This window comes from Dama dama, chromosome 16 (genome assembly GCF_033118175.1).
Source record: "Dama dama isolate Ldn47 chromosome 16, ASM3311817v1, whole genome shotgun sequence".
NCBI classification, from domain to species: domain Eukaryota; kingdom Metazoa; phylum Chordata; class Mammalia; order Artiodactyla; family Cervidae; genus Dama; species Dama dama.
Genome location: NC_083696.1, coordinates 8,514,463 through 8,539,451, shown reverse-complemented (window position 1 = coordinate 8,539,451; position 24,989 = coordinate 8,514,463). Strand labels below are relative to the sequence as shown.

General features: G+C 45.7%; 1 protein-coding gene and 1 non-coding gene across 2 annotated transcripts; both read right to left on the bottom strand.

Annotated features, from left to right (window-relative positions):
• Nucleotides 1-302: 302 nt before the first annotated feature.
• Nucleotides 303-24,411, bottom strand: TNFSF15 (TNF superfamily member 15). The gene is made up of 4 exons (XM_061163328.1): nucleotides 24,083-24,411; nucleotides 10,608-10,650; nucleotides 9,657-9,704; nucleotides 303-5,987 (listed from the first exon to the last, which is right to left on the bottom strand). Exons 1-4 carry the CDS (start codon nucleotides 24,305-24,307, stop codon nucleotides 5,533-5,535), a joined length of 771 nt encoding a protein of 256 aa, XP_061019311.1. The 5' UTR covers nucleotides 24,308-24,411; the 3' UTR covers nucleotides 303-5,532.
• On the bottom strand, nucleotides 13,874-13,957 carry LOC133071477 (small Cajal body-specific RNA 18). Its single transcript, XR_009696431.1, has one exon. It is a non-coding gene; the product is annotated as a small Cajal body-specific RNA 18 (non-coding RNA).
• Nucleotides 24,412-24,989: the final 578 nt, after the last annotated feature.

Genomic DNA, 24,989 nt, shown 5'->3' with positions numbered 1-24,989 from the left:
GACACCACTGAGCGACTGAACTGAACTGAGTGTGAGCTTGAGCTGCTCAACCACAGAGTCTCCTCATTCATGAAAGGAACTCCTCGTATTCCATGCTTCTCTTCCTTTCCTCCATCTGACCAGAGTGGTACACTCTGTTGGGCTTCACAATCAATTTGTCATAAGGTTTATTATAACCTGTGAAAATCAGTTGCCATTTTGGATTCAAATACATGGAGTTCTAGATGCATTTTAAAACTTCAAGAGATTATCTTTGGACCTTAATCTAGAAAGAAAAATAAATGCACAGATTGACAAAAGAATTGGTCTAATTATTAAAATTCTGTGGCTTTCAATGCCAGTTTATTAAGTTACATCTATTAAATACTTTAACATGTACAACATATCATTCACAGTGATTGAATACATACAGTAGTGCCAGAAGACATGGGATTAGTGAACATATCCAACAGCATACAATATGCAGTTTACCTTGGGTTTATGATGTTTTAACATAAAACATAAAATCAATCAAAGCACATGGGGCTTATCATTAAAACCAGATAAATACCTACATTTGTTTAATCTTTTCACCCCTGAAACAAAAGGGGGGAGATTACATATTTCATGACTTTACAAATAAAGTCATCTGATGAAGTCCCGCTTCTTTAGTTACTCAACATCATTTGTCTCCTTCCACCTGAACACACACGACGTGAGAGTGGGACTCGCCCGTCATATTCTTTGTTGTCTTGACTCTCCAGCATCTAGGTTAGTGCTGTCATGTGACAGATGCTCCAGAAAGTAACTGAGTCATGGATGACATGGAAGATTACCAGTCTGGGTGTCAGGCGATATGCCTTCTAGCCTTACACTGCTACTTGTTAGTGCCTGGCAATGGGCTATTCACATCACCTTTCTGAGGCTGAGTTCCTTCATCCTTAAAATGATATAACTTGGAGCAAACAAACACTGCAGTTCTCTAACATCCCATGACATGCTCTGTTGGTCACGCTGTCCGAGTCACTTGTATTGGACAGTCTCTGAGAAAGTAGGAAATGGCAACCACTTCTAGGCTAGAAGCCCTGAACCCTTGACAAGGCCTTCCAGGTTCTCAATAATCAAATAGAACACACATAAATCAATTTAAAAATGGCCACAAAGATTTGGAAAAGACCTCAGAAATCCTTTGACTCAGTTCTTCTTCTCACCTCAGTGAAGGAATGGTTTCTACAAAAGCCTTAAGATGAGTCCTTCACTTGAATATCTTCTGGGACTAAACAATCACTATCTGGGAACATTCTATTCAGGGATCGAAAGTTTATTTGGATATCAAGGCAGACATGGTGACCCTGTAACTTCAACTTCTTAGCCCTAGTTCTTTCCTCTAGGGAAATAAGAAAGAAATCTCTTCCCCTTTCTACACCACCCCATTGATACTTGATATTTCTCCTGTCTTCCTCTAATTTCTCCTCCAGTTATTAAGAGGAATACTATTAATAAGAGCAGAGGGTAATTGGTGAGCCTAGGATTATGATTCAGGAAGCTAGTATCCCAGCTCTAGATCTGCCATTAGCTCATTGTGTGGTCCTGAATAAGTTCCGAATGGGCTGGTATGGTACTTTTTTCTTAAAATGGGATGATGGAGGAAGGGATGGCAGGGGGCAAATGTGTATCAGAGCTTGGAAAGTTGTAAATATGGTTGTAAGAGTGGGGCAGGGCATAGATGTGACTATTCTGACCCTCACTCTCTCACTGTTGGAGCAAAAGCATTCAGGGGTTAATAGTCCACTGAATTCTTCCCAGGCCCAGCTGCCAACAGGATGCAATAGCTCTTAATATCCAGGATAGTGGTGCATCCTTTAAAAAATTTCTTCTAAAAATGGCAGAATACTTCCGGGGCTCTGGGTCCTGGGAGAGCAAGAAATCTTGAGGCAAGTGACTTCTGCATGTGTTTCGCAAAGTGCAGTGTATAAACAGTCCTGTCCTAAAGAATTCATCCCCAGTGTCACAATCATGAAAATACGACTGGGAAAGGACTTGGGAAAATACCTTGCCAGAGAAACTTGGCAACAAACATGCCTTGTGCAGTGAGCTACTTGAACTTTTACAGTCCAGAAGGGTTACTGACGATCACAGGGGTGATGTTTCCTCTGGGGTGGCGTAGCTTTGATTGAAGTGGAGCCCAGGGCTCAGGCATGCCCTGTTACTGAACTGAACCAGACACTTTTCAGGATGTGAATGTGGACCTTTTCATGTCCTGCTGTACCTTAGCCAAACAATTTAGGAAGTTTAGTAGCTTAAGCAATTTTGTTCTGCCAAATAGATCTAAACCAGGGTCAAAATGCCAGTGACCTCATGCATTTTGATCATGGTTCCTGTACTGGCTGAGAAACACAGGCTTTTCAAAACATCTGAGTTATCCTTAAAGTTCTAATAGTGTCATTGGTGTTGATGAATTATCTTCTCTAGTCCAGGAAATAATAAAAACCTTTTTCTATATGTGGTTTAGCTAGTGGACTTTACCATAGAAAGTATCTTTGTTTTCTTCCCTTTTATTTATGGAGAACTGTCCTTGAATAGCTATTTTAAAAACCACTTAGAGTAAGCACAAGTCATTTTGTTAATGATTATCCTTCATCAAACAGCACCCATTTTCATGATGAGAAAATAACCCACATGCCTAAAGCTAGCAAATTAATTAGCTAATACAACCAAAATAAATTAAAAGATCTAGAGACAATGGAAGCGCTAAGCAGTTAAAATGAACACAACTAAAGAGAAAATAATTTATCTTTGTATCCCCAGGGCAAGTAGGTACTCAGTAAATGTTTGTGGAATTGATTTGAGTTCAGCCTTCTCAGAGACTTAGAACCAGTAAAACATTTTCTCCCTAAATTAACTATTTTCTAAAGCGTGTAAACATGTTCCTTTTCCCCTTCTAAATCTTTGAATATACCCCGTTTACTCATAATAATGCCAAGGAAACAGAAGTTCTGACTTGAGTCCCACTAGCAATGTTTGGCCTACTTAAACAGTAAAAGGAAAATCAAAGAGGATTTAACAAATTCAGCGTTAACAAAGAAGTTAACATTTCATTTCAGCAATGAAAACTTAAGCAAAATACAATCTTTAATAATCAAGAGTAAAACAAATATGTGGTGGGGATTTTTTCAAAGCCTCAAGTCTTTTAGGAGAGTAGGAAATTCCTATTTTTCGGATATACTTCCAAATTCATCAGATTCCCTGTGGAACAGAGGGCAGGTTTGAAGGCCCTTGGTGAGGGGTTCTTTTCAGAGGAGGGGACAGTGAGCAGGCCACGCTGGGCCCCTCTGTGAAAATCCTTTTCCACATCCCAGGTTGCTTGGTGCTCACGTGCAGATGCAGACAGAGCATTTTATTTCCTTAACAGGGTGTTAGTTGTAGTCTGGAGCCAGGCTGGAGTCATTGATTAAAAACATTCCTGAATTGCAAATAGCTATTGTTCTAGGAGTTGGTGGAGGGAACATTCTGTAATCAAGCTGGTTTTGTAGTTACTGAGAAACCTTTCCTTTCTGCTTTAAGGAAAGGGTAATTCCTCTGACTGAGATGCCCTTTCCCCAGGCCATCTGCTGCCCGCCCACCTCCTTTCAGGACTCAAGCTTCACTTCCCTTGTAAAGACACTTCGGAACCAGGTGGAAGGGACCACGCCCCACTCTTTGCTCCTGCTGAGCCCTTTGCTGACTGTTTATAGAGAAACTGAGGGCTTCAGAGCCTTAACCTCCCAACTAAGAAATCAGAAATTAATTTTTATTTACTTAGAGCTCAACAAGTGTTGATCAAGTACTGCTACACCAGTCATCGTGTTCAGGAACCCCGTCATACACGTCTCTGCCTCTGCGGTAACAAGAGTAAGAGTGAAGTGAAGTGAAAGTTGCTCAGTTGTTTCTGACTCTTTGTGACCCCATGGAACAGTCCATGGAATTCTCCAGGCCAGAACACTGGAGTGGGTAGCTGTTCCCCTCTCCAAGGGATATTACCAACCCACGGTTCAAACCCAGATCTCCTGCATTGCAGGTGGATTCTTTATCAGCTTAGCCACCAGGGAAGCCCAAGTTAAGAGTGATGTCATTGCCAAGTTTGCTTTCAGACCCATCTGTGACGTCTCTCACAATAGAGAATATTTATAACAAAGGCCAAGGTGCTGGAGAACACTCCCCAAGTCACACTGACACACTCATGGACTTCACAGAATGCTCAAAGCTAACCTGTTTGATCCCCATGAGCTCATTTGATCCTGGGAAACAAGTCGGTGGATTCCTTCTTTACAGGCAAATCAACAGAGGCTAAGAGAACAAGAATGTCCCTCCAACCTTTGGCACATGAGTGCAGGAAAATCATGCAGATCTGAGGATCACAGAGGATATGAACTCAGAGAAGCACAGGAAGGACCTTCTCAGTGTTCTGCCTCTTCTTCAGGAAAGACACCTTGGCTGGGCTGATGAGCCAATTCCACATTTAAATCCCTTTGAATATTTTCAAAGTACCCATGTAAACACTCTGCATATAAAGTGAGTCAACCTCAAAGCAGATCTCAGTTAACATCTCCAGATGTGGTGATTGACATTTTCCCTCCAGGGACTAAGTCCATGGGATCAGTCAACTTTGTTATGTGGTTGGTCTGTTTGCCAGAACTCTTGTCTTCAGGTTTCTTGACTGGCCTAATCAGCTGGTTGTCTTACATAGCAAGGAGAGCTCCAGAAATCTCATGTTTAACAGTGTCCGGTGATATTTGTTAGGAGTTGGAATTAGACCTTGCAATATGTTGAGCGGTATTTGACCAGCAGCCAGGAATTCATCTACATTTGGGTAGAATCGGCCTCGCTCTTCACAGCGTGTTTTGGTTCAGCACACACATGAAAGGTGCTCAAGAACACTGTGCTGAATGGGTGCTGTTGTGTTTTTAAAATGCATGGGAACTCACAACTTGTTTTGATGCATGTGTACATAATAAAGAGAAGGGTAGTTTTTCTCACTTGGCATAGATGGCTTGAAAGTTAATTCCTTTTCTTGAGGCACATTTATAAGAAATATGAGTTCTTTTTTCATTTTTTTTCTTTTTCGGTAAGGCATTAAAGTATGGGTTTGGGGGAACTGATGAAGGATTTTGCCTCTGAAGTGTTTGGACTGTTTCTGGGGCTTTGGATTTTAAGTTTCCTGAACTGAAGCAAATGCTGCATAATAAAATTGAACAGTACCTGCGCCCTCTCTTGACAAATGCATAGGACCCAGGCATGGAAATGTTCCATTCATTTGGTGATCAGTGTTTTAATGTTTAGAAGCTCACCGCTCTTCCAAGCAGCTGTGATAATAGGTCTGCTCTCTTCTGCCTTTTTCTGATTAGTATTCTCATCAGTCAGGTACATAAAGCATGAATTTTTGGCCCCTAAATTTCTTAACTTAACTACTGTCTCTATCAGTGCTCCAACAAAGCCTCCTGGTTATAATTACAAGTGAGGAAAATTAGGACCTAAGAAGCAGAGGACCTCCATGCAATGACATCTACCTTACTACTATAGCAGGAAGGCTCCGAAGAAGGTTTTATCTTCTTTTGTGTAATCCACCAAAGAGATATCGCTGACATTCACCATCAGCTTGTCCCCTTCATTCAAGGAGAACATGGCCCCTAGGTAGATGGGTTGGAACCAGTTGCTGCCTATTTCACACACTGACTTGGTCCCCATTAGGAGCTGGGTTGGTTCGGGGTAGCTGTCTGTTACCTTGGTGATGACCACAATGATGGAGTCTGGCTTGTTGGGTCTCCTTCCTTGGCTGATTTCAGCACACTCGGATGTGGTCCCTCGGAATGTCACCTGGGAGTAAACAAAGTAGTCTCCCGACTCTGGGATCACCAGGAATTTGTTGGTGTAATTCATCCGGTTCTTGGTGAAGGCCAAGCCAAGTTCATGTTCCCAGTGCAGAGCTGGGAACTGATTTTTCAAGGGCTGCATGGGAGTCTGTCTCACAACTGCAAAGACAAGAGGGTGGTTTCATTGCTTGTGTCAGGATCTAAGGAATTTGCTAAAAAGAATCTAACATCATTTTCAAAGAGTAAAGAGACGGGATAAAACCAACAGCTAATAGTCTCCTTGAGAAGGAATGAGTAGAGGATGTGTGACTGGACGTACACATCTATTCAGAGAGTAGCATCTTAGGCAGGTGACCTCAAGCAAATCACTTTGCCTCTCTGGACTTGAGTTTTCCTGTTTGATAATTTTGAATTTTTTTGAGCCCTCTGATCTTGGAAACCAATGAAGGTTAAAAAAAATCTCCTACCCTCCTTGTTCCAGGCACCTGAAATTCTGTCCACCCTCAACCTGATCCTCAACCTGAGCCAGCCTCCTGAAAATATGCTGGCCTCAGGATAAAGCATTCACTGAGCTAATCAAGCCAACCTTCCATCTCTCTTCTCCATACACGGTTCTTTTTAGCTGTGTGTACTCCCCTCTATAAAAGGAAAACCCTTCAGCCTAACTCTTGAGACACTTGCAGACTTTATGGCCTGAGGTCCTTCCATTTGCAATAGTCTCTTCCCTCCCCGACCTCCCCACTTTGCAATAATCCTTTTGCGTAAAGTGTTTATTAAAGAGGATTTTTTTTTGATGTATTTTTCCTTAAAAACAACAAAAGAACAACATTTAAAAAAAAAAAAGGAAAAGGAGATAATACCAATGGAAAGGATTAAGAGATGATGTGTGAGGAACATCTTCTAAATTACATTCACTCTTACTAGCCTTTTGGTTTCGGAAATGCTCTGCTACTGAGAGAGATGTCAGAGAGAGACATGTTCCTTATCACTCCCTCCCAATGCCTATTCCAAAGCCACATGAAACACAGGAAGTAATTAATAAAAAATTAGCATGCAGAACACCAGAGATCCAAAAGATTTTGCAAATGCTTCTCCCACATCAAAAGGGCCAAAATGTAAGCCAAAATACCACAGACTTGAGGAGTGAAAGAGACCAGGACTCTGGACCACCCAGGCCCTGTTCTAATCCTGACTCTATAACATGGAGGCTCTTCTCTCTGAAACTCAGTCTCCTGTCTGTGAACTGGAGACAAAGCTCTCTCATAGTCTTGTTCTAAAGAGCAGATGAATGGAAGAGATGTGGACCTTTTTCTCATGATGGCTGGATACAGTGTTACTTCTATATATATTTATTCTCTTTCCCCAAATAAGCTAACATCTTTCATTTTGACAGATTAAAAAATAAACATTTTTCATTTTATATGTACTTTATATGTTTTTATGTTTGCATTATTTAAAATGGTGGCTCAGACAGTAAAGTATCTGCCTGCAATTCAGAAGACCTGGGTTTGATCCCTGGGTCGGGAGGATGTCCTGGAGAAGGGAATGGCTACCCACTCCACCCAGCATTCTTCCCTGGAGAATTCTATGGACAGAGGAGCCTGGTGGGCTACAATCCATGGGCTTGCAAGGAGTTGGACACAACTGAGCAACTAACATTTTCATTTTCACATACATTACATAGAACAAATGAATGAATGCTTTTTTGAGGTTTTGTCTATAGCAGAAAAAAAATGAATAGAATCAAACCATTGATTCAAACCATTCATTTAAAATAAGATAACCTGCAATAAAACTGGTACTTTTCAGAAAAAATAAAAACACATTTTAATACACTGCTGCTACTGCTGCTGCTAAGTTGCTTCAGTCCTGTCTGCCTCTGTGCGACCCCATAGACGGCAGCCCACCAGGCTTCCCCGTCCCTAGGGTTCTCCAGGCAAGAACGCTGGAGTGGGTTGCCATTTTAATACCCTACAACTGCTTTTGAAGCAATAACCATTATGTACTGTTGGCCACGGTTTGGGGATAGGTTATATTTAAAGAAGTGTTCAGCAAACTTCTCACCTGCTAAGTGACCAAAACCTGGTTCCCGGATTTTCTAAAGTGTCTTTCCCGTTGCTGACGAGACTGTGACTCCTTTTGCGATTCTGACACACGTTTAGAGTGTGCGTGGGCTTCCCTGACCCCGCACTGAGTGGCTCATGGAGAGCTCCGCTGTTTCTCTGCAAACCCTGTGGGAGACACTGTTACCAGTCCCCCCTGAGAGCCTCCACTCCTTCTTTGTGGGTGAGGCAATAGATTTACAAAAGTCATCTCCTGGAACATCCCTGGCAGTCCAGTGGCCAAGACACCACGTTTCTGCTTCAGGGGACATGGGTTCCATTCCTGGTCAGGGAATTAAGATCCCGTATGCTGAGTGCAGTCAAAAATTAGAAAAAACAAATAACAAAACTTAATTTCAGATGATTAGAAGCAAAAGCATTTATTTTCCAGACAAAGTCAGTTCTGTTAAATTGGTATGCAATTAGCTAGGTCAACACAGCAGCAAGCAGGTTTTTGAGTAGCAAGTATGTTGTAGTGGAAATAGTTGGAGTCAGTGTCAGATCTCAACTCTTCCTCGTCCTGTGACTTGGGAAGGTGAATTTAGTTGTCTGAGCCTCAGTTTCCCCATCTTATTGGGCTAATGTGCAGACTGAAAGAGATCGTGAATGTAAAATGTCTACCACGGTGTTTAGTTTTTGAAAGTGTTAGTTGCTCAGTTGTGTCTGACTCTCTGAGACCCCATGGACTGTAGCTCGCCTAGCTCCTCTGTCCATGGAATTCTCCACGCAAGAATAGTAGAGTGGGTTGCCATTCCCTTCTCCAGGGAATCTTCCTGACCCAGGGATTGAACCCAGGTCTCCTGCATTGCAGGCAGGTTTGTTACCACCTGAGCCACCAGGGAAAACAACGGTGCAGAGACATGAGAAGCTCGGGAAAACTGGGCTAGATGCCTGTCCCAATTTCCATTCCCCCCATTCACCAGGAAAAGGAGCGGCATCTCCATACTTGGCTTCTGGGATTTTCCTGCCCAGCCTGTTCAGCATCTCCCATTCTCATAGGTAAGTAGTGAGTGACAGCAACTGACATCCCCCTGGTCCTCATCCTCACTTAGGACTCAGGCACATGTGGGCCCCAGGGATATCCCTTTGTGGGTTGCAGACTTTGTTATAGGTCAGAAGAATATGCTTCTTTTAACTCTCTAGTATTTCAGCGGGCTTTTAACACATCCTTCTGCACTGTCTTGCGCTTGTCTCTGGAGTCTTAGTAGTTTGTGTGACTCCAGACACAAAGTGTCAGGAATGTCGACCTGGGACTCTGACTAACTGGTGATGCTAAGAGATTGCTCTTAATCTTTTCACATCAATGAAAATTCTTTAGAAATACCTAGCTGAATGTAAATGTCCAATAATTTCATCTTGAATAGAGCACAGATGGACTCAATAACTTGGCAGCTCAGGGGAGCATTCATCTTTGACTAGATTTATAATTATGTGACTCTCTGAATCTGAGGAAAGTCATTTCTGAATGACCAAGTGTGAGAATGAGGGGAGAAATGATAGAGAAGGAGGAGAGCTGATAGAATCTGAAAGAAAATGCCCAAGAAACAAAGGGGCTTTGGACCCTTCAGGGGAGGAGGAGATCTGAGAACCCTTGACTGGGAGAAGTCTTGTTACCAAGGGGTGTGGTTTCCAGTTTACAGCTACAGGCTTCAGTTTTGGCAAACGCTGAAAGAAATCTCAGGCCCTTGGCCCATAGTCTCTTCGAAAACACAGTCAGAAGAATTACCTGTCAGGTGTGCCCTTGGCTTCTCCCTCTCAGCTCCAGGAAGTGCGTCTATGAGGAAAGGAGAGAGATGCTGGTATGAGTGGGAGGGTGACTGGAGTTGAATTTGGGGAGTTGCATGGTGCCTGCAACTGGAGAGAAACAGTCTTCTCCTCCCGCTTGGCTCAGGGTGTTTTTTTTTTTTCCCCCAGGGGCAGGGCAGCCTCAGAAGAAATAATCTTGAACACAAATGAACCTTGACTCCATGACTTTGGCCAAGTTATCCAACCTGAAACTCTGTTTTCTCATATCTAAGGTGGGCACATCAATTCCTACCATGGATGATGAGTGCTCAAAATGATTCCTGGCACATGGCTGGTGTTCAGCAAAGCTCATCTTGCCTTTCCTTTGCTTCTGTCAGTTCTGTGGGAGCTGATTGGCCTTCCTTATAGTCCCTTCAACTGTATCCTCTGAGCCATCTGAACATTCTAACAAAACTAGTTGGGGACTGCTCTGTAGCTATGTGACCCTGGCAAATCCCCTTCCCTCTCTGGACCTCTCTTTCCCTGTCAGTTCTCAGAGATGATTATATTGGATAAGTGTGTTCTAACTGTAGTAATAAAGATGATGTTATTGATGATAAAAGGAAAGATTATTGTATACATTTGATGTACTAGGTATTACAAAAATACCTTTCCAGGAATTAACTGAATCCACACTAACTTTGGGAGGTCGGTAGTATTATCACCATTTTTATAGGTGAGTAAACTGAGCCTGAGGAAGGTGAAATTATTTGTTTAAAGACTGTCAACTCCACAGGTCATACACTTGGCCACGGCACCATTCTGCCTTCCTAGTGACTGAGGAGGAGCCTCACTTTTCCTCTGAGTCTGCATCTGAACTTCCCATGTATCAGAACTGCAAGAAACGTTCTTGCACCCCACAAGAAAAGGCATAAAATATGAACACACTTACAAGCTCGCTGATGTGAAGGTCCAATCTCCTGTTCCTTTGGAGTCTGTTGGGAAAGAAAGACATGATTCAGGTCATCTGTGGTCCTTTGGCCCACTGCCCGTGTCATGAGCACAGTGAAGATGCTGCTGCACCCAGCCTTGGTGTGCAGAGATAAGGGAAATGGGCATGAGGACATTGGGTCGGTGGAAGCCTTGCACCAAGCTCTCTCCCTCCCTCTTCCTGCACCCCAGTGACCTTTCTCTCTCCGAGGCTTGTCTCTGAAGCTCAACTTTAAAATTTTGTCCTGAGAGCTTTTCCTGCTCCATACTAGGGCACTCTGACATCTTATCATTGCTTCTATTATTTGAACAAATAGCCACACTTGCTTTATTTTCTTTTCTTCAGCATAATTTAAAAATTGGAACTATTGCCAAAAATGAGACTGAAAAAGAAATGACTATACTCTCTTTCTCATCATCACCCTCCACAATTCTGCCTATTGCTTTGTAATATATGAAGACTTTTTCATTCTTACAATCCTAGTTTGTGAGCCATTTCAGATACCAAAGGGTAGTTGAAGAGTAACTGCTCTGGGGGGTAGACAGACTGGATTTGAATCCTGGTTCCACCATTTATTAACAGTGTAATCTTGAGCAAGATACTTCTACTCCGAGCTTTGGCATTTTCATTTGAAAAATGGGAATAATAACATCCCCAACAACAGATAACTCCTGGGTCAGAGATGAAGAAAATGTATGAGTCAGCACAGAGAAGGCCTAGGAAATGAAGAATCACCACTCATAAGACCTGCATACGAACTCAGGAGCAAAACTACGTTCTTAGTTTAGGAATAAGATCACTGTCTTACATTATCCAGTCTTCTCTTCTCTGCTACAATTTTGACTCAACTCAGAGTCTTCTGATTTGGTTCTTGTAACTGCATAGTCCACGTGACCACTGATCATAGTGTCACCATAAACACTTGATTAATTCTACATTTTAAAATTCGTGTGTGTATGTGTGTGTGTGCTTGTGAATGAGAAACTGTGTGAGTAAGAGAGAAGACAATTTCCTCAGCGGGAGAGGGTGTAAGTGTGTTTTTGCATCTGTGTGTCTGCACATGTTGTATGTACGGATTCTCTGCATATGCGTATGTGCTCTTACGGATGTAACTGTGTTGTCGGTGGGTCTAGGTCTGAGCAGTTCTGTGATAACAGTGATTTTGTTAGAGACCAGACCACCAGGCTTGTGTTACTCCCAAGACACGTTGCCTAACTTCTACTAGAACCGCCCCCACCCCGAATTGTCTAATGGCTTTCTCCCTTTCCAGCACCCTTTCCTCCACTTCCTGCTTCTGTTGATGGCACCGCTACTGCTTCTCTTCAGTTACCAAGCCTGAAATTTGCTTCTTTGTTCTTCCACGAACCCAAGTGTTATTTTGTTTTGAAAAATTTGTCATTCATGCCTCCACTCCAGGTTTCAGCACACTGCTCTCCTGGATCCTTCCCACAGCCTCCTAATAGGTCTTCCTCCACCTGGTTCCTTCTTTTCCTGAACCCGTCTCTTAACCCGCCTTCAAAGGGCTTTTTCTAAAGCATCACTTTGAGATACAACTCTGTTCCTAAGCCTTCAGTGCCCCCTATAACCTTTCGGACACAGCGCTAAATACTTATGTTGGAATTAAAGTCCCAGCTGCCATCCCAGTCTTGTTATCCTCTGTTTATCTCTCTCCATGTTCTCTTTGGCTTCTCTGGTGGCTCAGCAGAGAAGAATCTGCCTGCAGTGCAGGAGACATATGAGACACAGGTTTGACCCCTGCATCAGGAAGATCCCCTGGAGGAGGGCATGGAAACCCACTCCACTGTTCTTGCCTGGAGAATCCCATGGACAGAGGAGCCTGGTGGGCTACAGTCCATGGGGTCCCAGAGTCGGACACGACTGACGTGATGGAGTAAGAGCAGCAGCAAATTCTCTCTACTCTAGTCATGAGAGGCAATGCAGTGAATGACTCCAGAGCCCTGGAGGAGGCAGGAAATGCAGCCTTAGTTACTCACCGAGTGCTGGCACTGTGCTGTGCTAAGCCCTGTATATGTGTTACCTCCTTCCTGCTGGCGCCGAGTCTGAAGTGGGTGCTGTTTATATCCTTGTACTGAAAAGTAGGCCTAGGGACACCGAGAAAGTTGCCCAGTGTCTTATATCTGGAAAGTGGACGAGCAGGGCTTTAGCCCAGGCCAGCTGACTGCAGAATCCTAAGTCCTCAGCCATTATTCCTTCTAACTTCTGGGCAAGTTCCTCATCTGCTGAGGTGGATGGATAAGGGCTAGAGGTTCCATGCACTGTGGCAGTGGGGGAAACACAGAGTCCAGAAAATAGGAACCTGGCCCAGAAGTGGGAGAATCAGGGGGAATTACCCTTGGACTGAGTCTTGCAGGTATTAGCCGGGTAATAAAGATAATGACCATTTTAGACAAGGCCAGAAGCTTGTGCAAGAGTGAAGAGGCTCAACGGAGCATGGGAGCAGTTGGGAAACTGGGGTTTCTGCTGTCAGATGAACACATTATATGCTTTTAGCATAGCGTCATGAGCACAATCATCTTTGAACACTTAAACCCAATCAACATGATGACTTATCCAACATGAATAACTTTGATGAGCTTGGGAGGTAGGGAAGCAGCCTAGAAATGAGCTTACTCTGTAGCCTGCTTCCTTACTTGTTATTGACAGAGCTGATAAAGGACTTGATCCTTTGGCAAGGTAGAAAACTGAAGGTGAGTTTTCAGAGAGAACTGGGTAGCCTGGTTGCATCCCATGGTGTAGGAAACGGTACCTTCCCTGGTTGGCCTTCTACTTCATTTAGTTCTCTGCTGAGAGATCTTTGTGAACATCCTGCTTACTTTTGTCTAAGCAGACTCTCAGCTAAGAGTCTGGAGCATTTCCTTTGGCTCAGAGTCCGACTGTCTTCAGCACGAATTTGGGAGTGAACATATTTTCCTATTTGCTCTGTTGGATTTCTGTATCTTGGGCACACATTTTATTTTCATATATGGATGGATGTGTGTGGGCTTGAAGTGGCCCACCCAGCACACTGCCAAACATCTGGAGGCTGTGATAGTGCCTGCCAGTTGGAGGTTTGAAGAACAAAGCATTCTAACAAAGAATCTCCAAGGAGAACATCAGCTGGGACTCTCTTTCCAAGAACAGCATCTAAAGCCTTCCGTTGCTATTCCTCTCTGTTTCTTTAAAAAAAATGATTTTATCTATTTTTTTTTTTAATTTTTTTTTTCGCCCGGTCTCAGTCCGTTCTCAGAACACGCTCCATCACCTAGTTCCCAGAACTCAAGATTGCGCAGTGGTCACGTCATCATCGACCGTGATTTATCTGTTTTTGTTTCTGGCTGTACTGAGTCTCTGTTGCTGTACGCAGGCTTTCCCTAGTTGTGGCAAGCGGGGGCTTCTCTGTGCTGTGGTGCGTGGGCTTCCCACTGCGGTGGCTACTCTTGCTGAGGAGCACAGGCTCTCGGGCACACGGGCTCAGTCATTGCAGCTCATGGGTTCTAAAGCGCACGCTCAGTGGTTGCGGCCCGTGGACTTAGCTGCTCCCGCGACATGTGGAGTCTTCCTGCATCAGGGATTGAACCCGTGACCCTGGTATTGGCAGGAGGATTCTTATGCACAGTAACACCAGGAAAGCCCACTTTTTCTCTTAATAATCACTCTATTGTGGAAGGAAGATGACTATGATGAGATGCAGGAATGAATAAACAGGAGATTTGAGAGGACGAAGCAGAACGTTTTCAAGGCAAGGTTTATGCACGTGTTCTGGCTCAATGCCTGCTGCTCTCAAGGTGGTTGCTTAGAAAAAATGTCAGTAAGTGGCTTACTGTCTTCCAACCCTGACTCCTCTTTATCACTTCTGGTTATTCTGGGGTAGCAAGGAGATGATGGCTCTGGAGAAATGCAGGTTACTGCAACATTAGCTCACATATCTGAATAGATACGGAATCCAAGAGCACCCCTGAGAAATATGATTTATCTATTTCCCATTAAATGCCTTCTCAAATCACTGGCTGAGAACAAGGATCCAAGTTTTATTTCCCCTTAAGAGCATTTATCACTCCCTCAAGTGCTGTTGCTTATTTGTGGGCTTATTGCTTTTCTCTCTCTAGCAAGACTTGGGCTGGCTTGCTCACCGCCACATTCCTAGCACCTCAGACAGTGCCTGGCTGTCCCACTGGATTATCCAACTGATGCTCAGGCACCGGAATGACAGGCAGAAGAGAGAGCAGAAGATGGAGGAAGATTCAGTTTCAGTGACTCTAGCCAGAATTTTACAACTTAGAAATCCAAAACTTTGCACGTATTCTAAAACTTAGAATAGATTGTTTACCACTGCACTACCTGGGAAACTGAGTGGTAAAGAACCTGCCTGCCAATGCAGGTAAGACATAAGAGACCCAGGTTTGATCCCTGAGTTGGGAAGATCCCCTGAAGAAGGAAAGGGCAACCCACACCAGTATTCTTGCCTGAAAAACCCCATGGACAGAGGAACCTGGCGGGCTGCAGTCCATAGTTTCACACAAAGGCAGACATGACTGAAGTGACTTAGCAGCAGCAGCAACTCAACTAACCATGACCTATTACTTCAGACATTTTGGAAATTCTGTAATACCTCCAACAAGGAAAAAGGATGGAGGGAAGGAGGAGACTGCAATCTAGTCGAGGGCTCCTGGGTGCCAGCTACTGTTCAAGTGCTTTTGTGCTCGCCTCATCTAGTACTCCAGTTGCTCTCAGGAGAGGTTATCACCTCTTCATCATCTTTATAAGTCAAAGGCAAAGAGTTCATGGAGGGCTGGGGATCTGAACCTTTAGACCAAGTACAGACTGACACATGTCAGGAGCCCCATAAACATTAGCTGACTACATGATGTCCCCTGAGTATATTTTAACTAATGACCCACTTAGCCTTTCTCCCATAGTCTGTAATCACTCCATAGTAAATTTATAAACAGGAAGAGACGTCTATTTCTTAGCATCACAAATACCACAGTTGCAAAGGCATCAATGCTTTATGACCCATAACATTCTCCCAGCACTTCTAGGAGAAACACACAGATGCTTATTGCCTTGCCTTTTACTTCTGCAATTTCTTGTTGGTATTTGCACAAGGATATACCCAACCCGGAAATGTTTGATACCAAGGCCATTTCATTTCATCCGCCTCCAAGGTGCGCTGGATGGAGCTTTGCATGCAACACTCCAAGTGGTGCAAGGCAAAGAATGTGGTGTTTGCAGCCCAACAAAAGATGGAAATCTCAGTTGTATTATTTCCTAGTTGTCACAGCTGTAAAGAATCTGCCTGCAATGCTGGAGATGCAGGAGACGTGGTTCAGTCCCTGTATTGGGAAAATCCCCTGGAGGAGGAACTGGCAACCCTCCTCCGTGTTCTTGCCTGGAGAATCCCATGGACAGAGGAGCCTGGTGGGCTGCAGTCCATAGGGTCGCAGAGAGTTGTACGTGACTGAGCACACACGCATGATAACCTCAATGAGACAGTCTCATCGATAAAAGCAAATTGATTTTTTCCTCCCAGGACTGTTGTGATGGCTAAGAAAGACCATGTGCATAGACTAGAAAGTCAGTTCATTTTCCTTCTTGGTTTGGGTTCAGTCAGTCCTTGCGGTATGTGTTGTTGGTTCCCCATACCTTCGCTTCATCCCACCACTGCAGTGGTAAGCAGAAGCCACCCTTGGGTCTCTTTATGACTAGGGGCACATTTGGATCCTTTTGACGCTCTGGACGACTCCCTCCTTCTCCCAACCGGAGAGGCCTCCTTAGTCCACAGTTTGCTTCTAGACTCCTGCCCTTTCTAAGTCTACTACAGGACTTGAAGGATTGGGATATAGCCTCACCCAATCAAACCCCATGCTTGTTGCTGCTTTCAGCTGTGGGGCCTCATTAAGGACACCCAGGCTGTGGGGTGACCTCTGAGAGCCACGGTGCTGCTGCCGCTGGGCTGCCTGTGCTGTTAGAAGAGGACGCTGGCCTTGAGTGATGCGTATGTTTATAAGAGGGAGTGGGTGGATCATGGAGTCACTAGCCAGGAGCTGCAGCGGAAGTGTGGAATTCACATACCTGCTCAGTTGCCCTCCCTTCCTTTCATTTCTGCAGTGCGCCCTCCCCTCCTCTGGATTCTTTGCACTTTGCCTCTGGTCTGGCCTTGGGAGTGGGCTGGGTTTCTCCTCCAGGTGTGCCCAGACTCCCCGAGGCTACAGCAGAGGCAGCCACGGAGTGCTCAGTGTTCTGCAGTTTACGAAGTGCATTTCTCTCAACTGTGTTTCCTCTAGACAAGCGAAGGAGCTTAATCCTTTCCTCATCCAACAGAGGGAACAGCTTCCGTGAAATAAAACACTTAAAGGTGGACTCAGCAGAAAAATGATGTCTGTGGAGCATCTACCACATGGCACTAGCTTTCTGGACTTCGTGCAGAATTCTCAGCACAGCGCTATGAAGAAAGTGGGTTACTGTCCCTCGTTGATAGGTGGGGAGTTTGAGGCTTTGGGAGGTCAGGTACCTTGTGCATTCCTCCATTCTCTCCTTCCAGGAAACACTTATGAGTGCCTGCTGTATGCTAGGGACTGCTAGGTGTCCCCAGAGGAGAAAGGGAAGTTGCGTTTTTGAGCACTTATTATGTGAAAGGCATTTTCTAGGGTATCATTGTTAAATCCTGTCTGACTACCCCCAGAAAGTGAATAATTTGCTGGCTTTATACTCAGAGGCAGACTAGCATCATGGTTAAGAGGAAGGAACATGCACAGGGGTTCTGATCCCAGTATCACTCCGTGTGTGGTTTAGATTTTCTAAGCCTCAGATTCATCTTCTCTAAAACAGAGATAATAGCAGTCCTTTCTTCATTGCGTGATTTCAAGGATTCACCGAGGTGATGCACTAAGCATCAACAGCAGACGTTCATTGCACGCGTTATATGCCGGATCCCTCATGTGCTTGTCTCAAAACCCTAAATATGAAAAAGCTTAGAATGGAGTCTGGTATATAATAAATTATAATGTGCCTAGTCGCCCAGTCATGTCCGACTCTTTGTGACCCCAAGGACTGTAGCCCACCAGATACCTCTGTCCATGGGGATTCTCCAGACAAGAATACTGGAGTGGGTTGCTCCTCCATGGGATCTTCCCAACCCAGGGATTGAACCCAGGTCTCCCACATTGCAGGCGGGTTCTTTACCATTGAGTCTCCAGGGAATTCCATAAATTATAATAAGGTCGCAGCTGTGGCCTGGAGGGGCCATGGCTCTCCCTGTAGTGTGTACCGTGCTGAAGCCTGAGCTGGCATCACTATTGGGTCCTGCTGATCCGGAGGAAAACCAAGACGTCTCAGGGGCCATGTGTAGGAGAAGGAGGGGTGCAGGGAACAAGAACCAGGAGCCTTGCAGGGATTTTCAGGAAGGGCTGGAACTGAGATTGGAGGGGACCAAGGAGAGGTGAGGAGAGTGCATGCAGATGATTCTAGAAGTAGGACCTGCAGGAAAGGACCGAAGCTGATGGTGGTGCAGCCCTGAGAAGTCGTCCTCCCGTGGCATTCCTGACACTTCATCACACAGCACTGAGTGCCCGACCTGTGGATCTGTGCCAGGTTCGGGCTGAGCCAGTGTGGTGCATTCAGCTATGCCTGGAGCGCAGACTCTGTGTGCTGGAGGGAAGATGAAGGCCTAGGCTCCGGGCACCCATGGGCCAGAGTCGGGGATGCGGACAGCCACTAAAGGCCAAAAGAACGCCCAGGCCATGCTCAAGAGCAGCTGGGAAAGGATGGATTGGAGTGTGGGTGAAGGGGGAAAGACTGGGGTGGAGAAGGAGGTATGAAGACAGCTCACAAATATCAGAGACCAAGAAAAGCCTTCCAGTGCCAGAACCTGCTCTCTGGACTGCTGATGGCAGATTCCAGGAAGGCTGCTGAAATCGTCCTCTGTGACGTAATTTCCATGAGCAGGGAAGTTCCCAGAGCCTAGTTGCTACAATTGCTAATACTCCACTCCCTGCCAGATACTTTAAGTGTTTTATTTCTAATTATCCCTATTTCATACATTAAAAAGCTGAGGCCCAGGAAGATTAGGTAACATGGCTAAGAAGTGGCTAAGCCAGAATTCAAATCGGGTTTGAACTTTTGACTGATGGTTTTTCCACAATGCAAATCTGTCTGGCATTCTTCAAGAGTCTCAGATGCTTCACTGTGTCTATTTTCTTTTTCTTTTTTTTTTCTATATAGGTAACAAATATATTTTGTCCAAAAGGTTATGGGTTCAAAAATATCTTCCTATTTCCTTTGTTACCCAGCCACCCAGTTTCCCCACTTGGATACTAACAGAGTTATCAGTCTATTTGATCCTCTTCCTTGAGATAGTCTATGCATTTATAGACACATTCATATATATTAATATGCATTATCTTTTCAGAAAATGAAGTATTTCACATTCTATATGCTGTTATGTACTTTGGTTTTTTTCACCTAACATATGTCTTCAAGAAATTCCCACCCTTTCATACACAGATGCTTCATTTTAGTTTCCCATTGCATGAAAGGACCATGGTATATTTAATTGATGTTACATTTATGCTCACTTCATCTGGGTGTGAAGTGATCTCAAATCTAATTTTCATTTCTTCTCTGCAACTTACTGGATAATATGTTTGTCACACTGAATCTTTCCTAACACATTCCCTGAAGGTAGAGTCCAGTTTAAAGTAGTTTCTTTTTTTAACAGTGCTGGTAACTGTTTTTGTTGCTGCTACAAGAAACCTGGAAGACTACTCACAAGTTGCTGTTGCTTTTCCAGTCTAGCCTAGGGACCCAGAAAGAAAGGAATTGGTCCTGCTTTCTGGTAGAGTGAGGTCAAGCAAACACAAACACAGGATCTAATTCTAGGCCTGCCCCTGACCTGCTCTGTGACCCTGAGCTTTTCCTTCTCTTCTCTGATGCTTGGTTTCCTGAACTGTAAAACGAGGACATTTGACTAGATCAAGGGTCAGCAAACACTTCCTGGAAAGGGCCGCATAGTAAATATTAACTCTGCAGACCACAGAGCCTGTCACAGATATTTAACTCTGCTGTTAGTATGAAAATGCCCAGTGTGTAATGTGTCCATGTGAGCATGCTCATTGTGTAAGCGAGTGGGTGTGGCTGTGTTTCCACCAAACACAGTGGGTGAGATTTGGCCCATGGGTCATAGCTGTTGACCCTTGGACTAAGGGCATTTCCATCTTTTAATTTCTGTAAATCTCTGTGAAGAGCTCTTCTACTAAGGGAAAGGAAGGGACAAACACCCAGCAGTGCCTAGATTGCCAAGGACTTTCGAGGGGCTTTATGGAGTGTCCTTAGAATCCTCAGGGCTCTTCTGTGGGGTGGGTATGATGGGAAAGCTGAAACTTGGGGAGCTTCTGCCCGTTGCTCACTCTCTTCCTTTCAAGCCCTTTTGAGCCTCCTCTTCTCAAGCCTCAGCTCTCTTCTAAAGCAGACTAGAAAAGATCCTCAGGGATGCTGGCCTCCTATGGGTGTTACATGGGTGGAATGAGGAAGTCCCTTAGTGCAACCCTCACAGGGGGAAGCAGCCAGATGAGGACCTGGCGCAGAGCAGAGCACTAGAGCCCTGAGGGGACCTAGGGAAGTCAGAGGGGCTGAGGAGCCAGAGGCAAGAAAGAAGGGTGAGGGGTAGAAGATGAAGCCACCATGGTGGGGCCATGACACAATGCAGTGCAAAGGTTCCCAAGAATCACTGTGGCTCCCGTGGGGAGAGTCAGGGTCAGGCTCCTCTTTACAGAGATCTCTCATTTTGCAGAGTTCTCCTATTCCCTATGCTCCTCAACTCCCCAATACACAAGGGTGACACCCTCTCTCATCCACGCAAAGGGGAAAATGGAAAGTGCTTTTGTTGGCTGAAAGCTTGATTGTGGTTGGGGCCGTGGAGGAGGGGAGGTAACAGAGAAACCAAGGCCCTGGATTTGCCGGCTCTGGAGACTTTGCTCCGTCCCCCTAGGCTGTGGCCTTGGGTGCTCCGCTGACGCTCTCGCTCCAAGCTCCCCATCTGCCAAATGCCTCTTCCCCCTCTCACTGCCTCTCTGGGTTGGGATGAACATCCGGCGGGATCACGTGTGTGAGCTCGCGCTACACGTAGTGTGAGATGGTAGCTCATAGCATGTCATCATTATTGTCTTTGCTGTGTGATCATCGGCTTATCCTCTGCTGCTCAGCTGGCTCTTCAGGCCTGTGAACGTATTTGAAGGTCTGGGTGACCCTCCTCTCTTAATTTTTCTCGTGTTAGCATTGATTTGCCTGGGCCTGAAAAATCATTCCATAAACAAGCTCAGATTCCGTGGCTCTCATTGAAGGCTGTGGGCAGAAGATGGTGTTGTGGGGCTGGGTAGGGGTGGTGAAGAGGAGGAGGAGGCCAGGACGGGGACGCAGAGGGGAAGCCTGTGGAGGGGAGGATGGGGAAGGTGGTGATTTGCCCCTAGGGGCATCTGGTGCAGTCCCCTCAGGCAGATCACAGTGGGGCTTTGTATCTGCAGGGCTTGCGGAATGTTTCAGGCTCTGAGGGAGACAGGTCTGGGTTTGAGATGTGGATCTAGGTCTTACTAACTGTGGCATCTAGGTCATAAGGACAAATGCAAATGAAAAATAAGAGGCTTTGTTCCCCCTGTTCAAAATAAGGGAAATTTCTTTCTCTTCCTCTTTCCTCGAGCATTTATGTTAGAAAACCCATAAGTGCTTTCTCTTTGCTTTGGAATGTATAGAAACTTTCAAAGACCACATAGGTCTCTTCTCGCCGCCCCCTCCCTGGACCTGAGGGCATCTCTCTGAAATGTGAACATCAGGAAAGATAATGCCCCCGCCTCCCAGTTTCATTGCAAAGGTAGACACCTAATTTAGGTGGGCACCTCGCTTCGAGTTGCAAAACTGCCTTCTATCATAGAGAAAGTAGAAGTTGGCTTTTCCTCTGGAGAAAGCCCATCAGCTACCACAGATGGTCACTCCAATTACAAGAAGTTTGGATGAACTCTGTGTGACAACCGGTGCTGTCAAGTCCTCTTAACGTGTTCTTGTAGCTCTCCCCACATTTCCAACATGTAAACTGCACCTGCACATGCTTCATTAGTGCTGTCAGAGTACGAATAGTAGAATCCTTTCTGGTAGGAAGAGAAACAGGCAAAGACACACACAAAGAAGCCTCATGCCTACGGACACGACTGGAAGCTACTGAGCTGGGGTTCAGAGTCGGGCGGCTAAGAACCCTGACATTTCATGGTGATGTCTACCCAAGCTGTCCTGCTAAACTGATTTTCCGTCTTGAATCCCACTGTCTTCCATCTCCTCTGAGCTGATTATTGTCTGCTAGCCTCTCTGGGTCCCCTCTCTGTCCTGTGCCTGGCGAGTCTGCCCGCCTGGCAGACTGCCTTCCTGGCTCTTTTGAACCCAGCTTCCAGCCGAGTCTGCCCAGTGGGGTGAGAGGCTGGTACCAGATGCTGGTCAGTTTTCCTTGCCCGCTTTCTGTTGCCTCCCTGCTGCCCCTCCAGGCAGGCCCTCTCCTACAAGTTAGGTCTCCTTGGGTTCTTTTAAAGCGCCTCCCTCTGCTTGCCTCTTCAGGTCAAGAGGCGGTGACCAGCTTGATACCGTTGGTAGCACCAGGATGCTGCCAGCCCTGCGGTTCCCATTTAATCCGTCTGCGTTTTAGCAAACTGACCTTTCTTTGAACCCCTTTTAATTAAACTCTCTAAACATTCTTATTTAAGTCTCTTCTTTGAACAGGGCTGGTGTTTCTTTTCAGGACTCCAGTTCCTGCCTGCTCCCCAGCCCTAACCTCATTTCCCTTTCTCTTTCTTCTGACCAAGAAGTTGTATGGCCTGACCAAACCACAACTCCAAAAGTCCCCGCGTGTTCACTCTCCAGGGAGATTGGTTTAGCAATGACAGAACGGAGTGTTAACTTCTGCATCTCTCGAGTGCATACAATAGGGCAGGCACGTGGTTCCTTCACTCACAAGGCTTCCTGTCTAGTCCCAGCTTGTGCCTCGACTCTCTTCCTGACTGGGTACGTCACTGGCCCCCGTGGGACCACAACATCCCACCCGATGGGCCTTTAGATCCGCACGCCTTGGGCAGTCATTTGAGGCAGAGACAGGGTTTTCCATCAGAACCGAGGAGAGCTCAGGTTGAAAGCACCCAGTGCCTCGTTCAAGAACGCCTGGCTCCTTCCGGCTGACGAGGGGCAGAGTCCAGAATGCTGACGGACTCCACGGTCTGACTTTGTAGGACCAGCCGCGCGGTGGCCTGGGGGTCACAACCCGAGCCCATGCCCTCCTGCGCTCCTGGAGTTCTGAGCAGCGTTTCTGGTCCCCGCCTGCGTCTGCATTCCCCGAAGGGCGGCGTGTGGCCATGAGTGCTGGTGTCCGTCTCGGGGTCCCAATCTCTGCTGACCCTGGTGGGTGGTGAGAGTTACACTCTTACCATGACTGGTGCAGCGTGTCTCTGCTTTGAAGTCACCAGCAGTGCTTAGCGAACAGGTTTCCAGTTAAACCAACCGAAAAACCTGTTTTCCCCTTGGAATTTAATACTTTGGACTGAAGTTAAATAACTTATCACAGATTATGCAGGAGAGTTGTTGTTGTTTTTTTTTAAGAGGATTGCTTGAGTGACACATTCTTCAGGCTTTGAGGTTTCTGAAGTTCCTAGTCTGGAACTGTTCTCCCCTATCACCTGCCAGCACTTTCCAACCATTGCATCATTGCTTTCCTAGACCCAGTATTCTTTCTTTGACTAACCTCCCTGACACCCCACCCCGACCAAGACCAGAGAAATAAAGAATCAGGTAGGAGGTTCTCTTTTGAGCTTGATAAAGAATATTTCCAAACCCAAGAAAAGGGGTTGATTAAATAAATAAATTATAGCACATACATATACAGCAATATAATACAACCATCTATGTCATCATGCTGCTGTGAATTTACTAACAATAAATAAAATCACAATATATTAGGAGACTCAAAATAATCCCATCTTATTGAAAAATATGAAGTTATATACCCCAGGATGTTAATCGTAGTCACCTCCATGCATTATGGGTAATGATAATTATCTTTTTCCCCTTATCTGTATATTCTATCTTTTTTGACAACTATGTATTAGTTTTGTACTTCCCCCTCATAATTTAGCTTTATTTTTTAAAGAAAAGGAATATTCCCAAATTATCAGTACATTATAAGTATCTAAATGTGTGGCTTGAAGTTCTTTCCAAAAGAAACATCCAAAGGCACAGTTGATACCCTGGAAATGTGAAGGATAAAAGCCTTCTCCACCCTCACACTCTGCCCCTCCCCTGCATTTGGAAGCAAAGCACTGTGATGGTCACGGAGCTCTGTCCAGAGCCGCGGAGGTGGCCAGGTGGCCTCCGGATGTCTGCGGCCCCCCAGCTCACCGAGGAGTCTCGCTTACCTGGCGCTCACAGGCCTCTCCTTGGGCCCGGAGCTGGCCGACGAGCAGGTAGGTGGTGAGTGCGGCCAGGATGGGGATCAACAGCAGGCAGCAGGTCAGAGGCCAGTGGGCGCTGCTCCTCCTGGACGCCAGCCCAACCCTGGCCTTGGGCCTGCAGCCGCCGTCCTCTGGCAGCATTTCCACGCTGGCTGTTTCCCCAAAGCCCGGCCTCAGAGTCTCTGCCATGCTCCTGTGCTCCTAGAGCTGCCTCCAGCTCCTTCTGGGCAGAGACCCCCCATTAAATAGAAGCCCAGCTCTCACAGAGGATGAATTAATCACTGCCTACTCCTCCCCTTGCCCGCCCCCCCCCTCCCCTTTCCACAACACACTTGGCCCCACCCCACCCTGCTAGGGAATGCACCGCCTACAACAGAAACCAAGTTTGGTTTAAGAAAAAAAAAAAGAGAAGGAGAAGAAGAAGAAAGCTTTCCCAAGCATATTTATATACAGTGTGCTCATGTGCTCCTTCCTTCATCTACAAAAGGAAGTTAGGAAAGTCCCTGCAGGAGGAGAAAAAGAATTCATCAAGTCAGTGGGTGGAGCCAATGAAAACATACCTGCTCCCTGAGCTGCTGGAGGCCTGCCCGGGTGCCAGTCTGGGAGTGTGCGTCTTCCGGAAGTGAAAGTGAGGATGGGGAGGTGTGCCCTGTGGCTTGCGGACTGACAGATGGAAATCACGTTTGCATCACCACTTTGCAAAGTGCTACCAAGCCCTCTCTTTTTTAGGTCTCCTGGGAGCTTATCCCCATTGCACAGATGGGATCACTGATGTTCTGAAACGAGAAGGCACCTGCCCTAGGTCAGCCAGGGATGAAGACACAGGAGCTAGGAAGAGGATCGAGTTCTTCCAAATCATGTTTTAAGCTTC